The 6,386-nt window shown below is 40.0% G+C and overlaps 1 protein-coding gene across 3 annotated transcripts in view; it reads right to left on the reverse strand.

Annotated features, from left to right (window-relative positions):
* The window catches only part of NAB2 (NGFI-A binding protein 2), a 30,473-nt gene extending 27,422 nt beyond the window's left edge, over positions 1-3,051 (reverse strand). Inside the window, exon 1 of one of the 3 annotated variants that reach the window (XM_073663347.1) lies at positions 2,577-3,051. In XM_073663347.1, coding sequence (XP_073519448.1) covers positions 2,577-2,629 — 53 coding nt within the window. In that variant the 5' untranslated portion in view covers positions 2,630-3,051. Of the gene's footprint in view, positions 1-2,572 lie in introns of all 3 variants that reach the window. The other 2 variants (XM_073663348.1, XM_073663349.1) reach the window with 2 other exon arrangements.
* Between the last annotated feature and the right edge of the window lie 3,335 nt (positions 3,052-6,386).

Below are 6,386 nucleotides of genomic sequence, written 5' to 3' on the forward strand. Positions count from 1 at the left end.
TGTCCTTGGTAGTACCACAGTTATTAACAGTTTTCAATACTAAGGAAGTTACAAATTACAATTCTTTATCTCTATTAGGTTGTTTTCATCCACGCTTCCAGGGGTTCCCAAGAATTAGAAAATCATTGCTGCTTTTAACCAGAAACACCAGCCACATCTGGTCTGAAGTCCATCAGTGATTTGGATCAGATTATTATCATATTTGGTCAGTGTCAGTCTTTACCATAGGAGTTTCTTGTATGAAAAAAAAAAGATGGCGGTTTCCCGAGCTTCCTGTGAGTGAAAAATGGACGGCACAGAAATGGCATACGAATCTTGTCCATTTTTCCACTGACCAATAGACTTGCATTGGCGAGTTTGATCCATGAGTTGGATCAAAATCTGACATTTCTCTGTGATTTTGTGCAGACCCCTTGGTCTGCAAGAATACCAGGCCTTGTGAACAGCCCCATAGAGTTTATAAAAGAATGAGTTATATTGGTGAAAAATACCAATAGAATTGGTACAGGAAAAACTAATGTCTGAATAAGTCCTCACTCCCCTGGAGTAAGCTGCCAGTAGACCCATGTAAAGCAATGCATTTCCCACCGAGATGAGAGAAGCAGCGCATAGGATGCCTCATAGCAGACACAGCATGGACTGATAGTCAGCTTACTGCAGAAGAGTCAAAGTGAGATCAGAGATAAGAATGACTTAGAGCTGTCTATTCAGCTATTCACACATTATAGTAGTTCGGGAATGTTTTTTTCATAATGACAGATCCCACATTACTGAAAAAGAAGGTTCAATCTAAAGGCCCCATACACACTACATGTCGATATTGACAGGTTCGGCCAGCAATCTAATGTCAACTGTTGATTGGGGAGGGGGAGATTTCGATAGGGCATGTCCAATCGCATTTTTCTCCAGGTGATAAACCGCCAGCCAACATGTCGACCGATGGCTTTTGCATAGAGAACACAGAAGCACTTGGCCGAATGCGAGCTCTTATCTATGGGAAAGTTGGCAGATCTAGCTGTCGGCCAAATGATCAACTGACATGTATGGGGGCCTTAAGTTTCTGTCTATCTGATGAAGGCTGGAATGAGTCACTTTAATACTAATAGGGGCACTTGGTAAACTTGGTAGAAAAATGGTGGTATTTAACCATATATGCCATTATTATACTTGTTGTGTACCAGTTGTGCTTCTTGTGATCCCCCTGTTCTGAGCAGCATTAACTGATCTTTGCTTAAACTAATTCAGATCTGAGTAACTGGTTGATAAACTACAGTCTTCTTCGTATGGTTCGGTTACAGCTCTTGGGACGTGTAGTAGAAAAAAATTAGTACGAGTTCTACAAAACTTCTCAATCAAGACAAAGAAGCTAGAGGCCATTATTACTAGTAAATTTTACCTGCTGATGTATGAGAATGGAGATTAGCAATGATACGGTCTTCAGCTGTACCTTTCCACCTCTCATACAAAAAAAAATCACAATCTATGAGTAGTCTGTTCTGAATTGATAGAAGATGGGTCTTGATACTCAAAAACACATAATGATGTTCTTTCTCTAAAAAAAAATCAGTTCTGGAAAACTTTGCAAATGACTAATCATTGTATGAAGAATAAAACACATTCTCCTCTAGTAACTAACTGAATGAAGGCGAGTACAAGCAGATTTCGTACTCGAGGGTCCATTGCGCTCATCAGTGTCTTCCAAAGTTGTATTTGTTACATGACACTTTGGATCACTCCATAATGTCTTCTGCATCAATACAGTCATTATGCTAAATGTTTTAACAAAATTGGAGGAAAGTGAAATATTGTTCTGTGACCTCTGGAGACATTTTACAAAGTGAATTTCACATTCAAGTATTACATAATGGTAACTGTGTAAACATATTCATATAAGCCACAGGTCACAATGCCCATGTAATCCCTCTCTGAGTAATGTGATCTGAGGTTGGGCACATTTCCCTTAGTCACATGTAATAAATTCACCACCTGCACACACATAGTGGCACATGTATCAGTGTATCACAATCCATGCAGAAGTGCGGCTACACTGAAAAATATAAACCAAAGCGCAATAAATAAACTGATATTTGGAGCAGCCATCGATAAACTTAAGATTTTCATTTGATTTGTTAGTCACTCACTCGATACAGTTCTGTAATCTTAGAAATACAGACTGATAACAGCAACAGTGCTCCAGGGTAAGAGCAATCATAATTTCCATCAGAAGTAGACATATTAATTCTCCTTGCAACTAAACGACTAAAAGCAAATTATAAAGAAACTACATAAACAATTTGAATCTATGTCTGGCAGATGAGCCCCTATAGGGTTACATAGGGACCTTCCTCTCTATATAATGTTACTTCTCTATTAACGATATACTTTTTTAGCCATGTCATAAGAATAATATCCAAGTTGTGCTTTGTCTTTTTGTAACTTACAGAAACAATATAGACAAAAGTGCATGATCTCATCAAGGGCAGACTATCCGGTGAGGCTGTGACCATACTACATACAATGAGTACATGAGAACTAGTAGAACAATACACATCTGCTCACTGTGCTAACTTACTTGCCTTGCTTTGGACGCCCGCTTTAGGTCATCTGATCTGCCAGCCCTCTCCGCCATTTAGGAGTTTTATATTTCAGAATCGTGGTACAGATACTTTCAGCGATTAATATTATAGGACAGTTGTGGTATATTGTATCCTGCTTTCTTTGCTCTATTACTGGTTCTTCATCACGTCCTTTGCCATCATCTATGAGCCTTTTTCTTCTTCCAGCTTTGCTCTGGCAATCTCTCTAGCAGTATCCAGTGTCTAGCATCTGTCTGCCTCTCTACTATCCCTCTGCTGATGATTTTCTCTGGGCTCCCCTTGCCTAAGGTCTTCAAGCTCTCTCTGCTGTTTTCCACCCACATACACATTGCAATAAGCCTCCTCTCTGTATGTCAGGGTTTGTGTAGGAGGACTGGGGGAAGGGCCGAATCCAAAGCTTCTGTAACAGCAGTGCAATAACTAGAGCATGTCTGACCATCATCCAGCCTGCTTTCCGGCTTACGTGAATTCATGATTTATTTCCCTCTTCTGTTCATTTGATGTCAATTAAAAAAAATGTGTCAAGTTTCGCTTTGATGTATTACCATAACAGGCTAGTGTTACACTGTGACAAGGCATTTCACAGAATTGTAACTCTCGCCTATCACAGTCTGGGGACTCGCAGGAGACTTGTTGCAGCAGTTTAGTGTCACAATGCAAGTTTGGAGATTTCCATATCTTTCCTTGAATGAGTAGGAAACACTTTTGGATGTTTCATTCATAGGAAATAAGAAATAATGACAGATAGGAAATGACAGATGATTCTGAAATCTGCAACATCAATTTCTCTTGCTGTAAATATTTGCTAAATTTGTGATTTTTCTCGTAGACTTGAATGAGACGAGGAAAATCCACAGGTAAAAAAACCCATGTGTGGATACGCACTAAAACCCCATGCAATCCGAACATGACTGTATCAATAAGGTTTTGTCAAAGCCAAATACCAGGAAGAATCAAAAACAAAACAGAATTATTGAAATCATGACATAACAACAAGAGACTAAAATGCAGCTGAAAAAAAAAAAGAGATAAAAACGCACGTAAAAAAATACACTAAAAATGAAATGCAAAAACGGAAGGAACCTAATTTAGCTAATAGGTGCAGAAAAACTGCAACATCAAACACTTACCAAATACTCATCGTAGGAACTTCGTCTAAGGCTACGTTCCCACGATGAGCTTTTGGTGAGTTTTTGATGATGCAAATTTTCAGTAGCATTTATGCACCTATTAGGTAAATTAGGTTATTTGCTGTTTTTTTACATGTTCTGGTAGATCGTTCACTCAGCTGCACACGGAGGTAGACACAGGAATGCTGTTCCTTTAAATTTCTGAGTGGTTTATTAAAAACATGACATAAACCACTATAAGTCCATTGAAACAAACAGGCCTATCTTGGTTTAGTGGGTAAACAGAAGAAAATAAGGTAGTACCGTCCATAGGCCTGTGGTGGTCCGCCCGCACAGGGTTAGCACAGCAAACACGGTTCAGGAAAACAAACACAAGCTCCTCTCTGGAGCTAGCTTCTCCAGACACTGAACAACTAATGCCTCAGCAGGCCGTGTATTTAAACCCCAGACCATACCCTGAGGGGGAGATATGGAGAACAACCTTCCGCCCGCTCTATGGTTGTTCTCATAAAAACACGCCCTTTTACAAATGTTGGGTTAACCCCTCTCAGCAAATAACATGCTGGAGGAAACTTAATAGTTTTAATTCACTGAAGCTAATACCCTCAGGGAAACATATCTCTCCTCCAGCACTTGACCAGTGACTTTGTCACAATGTGTTTTCATTGCATTTTTGCTGCTGCGTTTTTTGTCTCATGTATGTCATGTCACTAAAGTGGCGTAAATTTTGATGAATTTGCCAGGTGTATTTCACCACGTTGTGTCCAGCCCAAGTTCCACCCACTTTGGTGGAGTTGGTCAAGAATGGCTTTAAAGTCACAACATTTTTGAACAACTAGCACATAGAGAAAAGCAGCTGCAGCATCAAGACAATAAAAGAGCAATTCTGAGTTTTTCTGGATGTGAATCAAGCTCTGGGGTGAGACTTGTCAGAAAGCTCAGCACCATCTTTCTCTGCTTGTTTGCTTACCCTGCTCCTCACTCCTAGTTCCTTTCCCCCACTCTATAGGGTATACTAGTTAAAGGGGTTGTCCGGTCAAAAGTGATAAGTCTTCAGTCACTCTATGTGACTGCAGACTTATGAATGCCCCTAGCGCATGCACTGAGACCCGGTAACGGAGGGTATGTACGTGTTTTACATACCCCGGCCAGTGGGCGCAGCCTTGCTTTCCATACACTTGTATTGAGTGAGGCCGCGCCTTCTAGTCGGACGTGCCCACTGGCCGCCCATGTCACTAGACAAATGTAAGGAGCGAGGGTGCGCTGAATCGCTGGGGGTATGTATAACATATCCATACCCTCCGTTACCGGGTCTCATGCCGGCAAATCCCTGCAGCGCACAGTGCCTGCGCTGGGGGAATTCATAAGTCTGCAGTCACACAGAGTGACTGCAGACTTATCACTTTTGACTGGACAACCACTTTAAACATTCTGTCTTGTCTGAGCAAGATATAGTTGAGCTGTTTTTCAGATGAAATGCTGAGTTCAGGAGGCAGAGGAGGGGAGATGAAGTAGTAACTCATAAGTGGAGAAGATGAATTCTATAGATATTATCTTATTTTCGCTTGTAGTATGCTTTTATGCAGTTTGTTGAAAGTACTGGTCTCTTTGAAGTCTACAGAAGATTCATCAACGGTTATGTATATGAGACCCACATGATCTCTTACACTATTATCCATTATGATTACCCGTATGTCCATTGGGTATATTTTTCTCTTATATTGCCTTTGTCTATACGCAATTGAAAAACATAGTAAATGGGAGTCAATTTTAGACTTGCAATCACAATAACACATCTAAATGGTCCCTCAAAAGTAGTGAGAAGTCAGAGTAACTTTTATGGCTCAATATTATTCATAAACTGTGGACAGTTTCAGGAGATTCTGATATATTTACTTTCTTAAGATGCTGGTGTAAAGAACAGGAACTGTATACATTGCTCAGTGCACTTCTATTACTGTAGAGAAGAAATAACAGTGGAGGTGGAGAGGTGGGCGAGAAGCAGCGTGAGTGGGCATTGGTTTGAGGAACAGGAAGTTTAAGAAGCGTTTAAGGAAATTTCACAGTAAAGTTCATAAGGAACTATGACTTGCTATTATCTATCAATGTGACTATGAGTACACATCATTGGATACAAATTATGTGTATTGATCAAAAATATCATTTCAAATTCACATTTTATCAAGTAAATCTCTGTCTTCCTTATGTATGATGCTTATTTACATGTATATATATTTGTCTTAGTGGGAGGCAGGTTTCCCAACTCACTGCAAATTTCAGAGCAGTTTTAAAAACAGTGGACTTATTCTCAATATACACTATCTATTTTTTTGTTTTTTTTTACGTACCTGTCTGGGGTATCTCAGGCTCTGCTTCCTTCCCCTGGGTCCCTTGCCCTCTGCTGTGCTTCACAATGAGTATTGCAAGTTGCCCAGCATGACTTGACGATCTTATCTGTCTAGGCCTATTTAAGGCACACATGTTTGTCTTAGTGAAATTGTCAGAGATGGATTTAGTAGAGATCCATTTGAGAGGTATCTGATGAAGAGTTACTCACTTTTGGTAAATTGCCTAGTAAATAACAATGTGCACACTTTCTATTCCTACATATGGACCTTCTCTTATGCCCACTCCTCTATACACAGTTTTTTGCGACACA

Source organism: Phyllobates terribilis, unplaced genomic scaffold (assembly GCF_046119375.1).
Source record: "Phyllobates terribilis strain yellow unplaced genomic scaffold, ASM4611937v1 Scaffold_2__4_contigs__length_985480577, whole genome shotgun sequence".
Classification (NCBI taxonomy): domain Eukaryota; kingdom Metazoa; phylum Chordata; class Amphibia; order Anura; family Dendrobatidae; genus Phyllobates; species Phyllobates terribilis.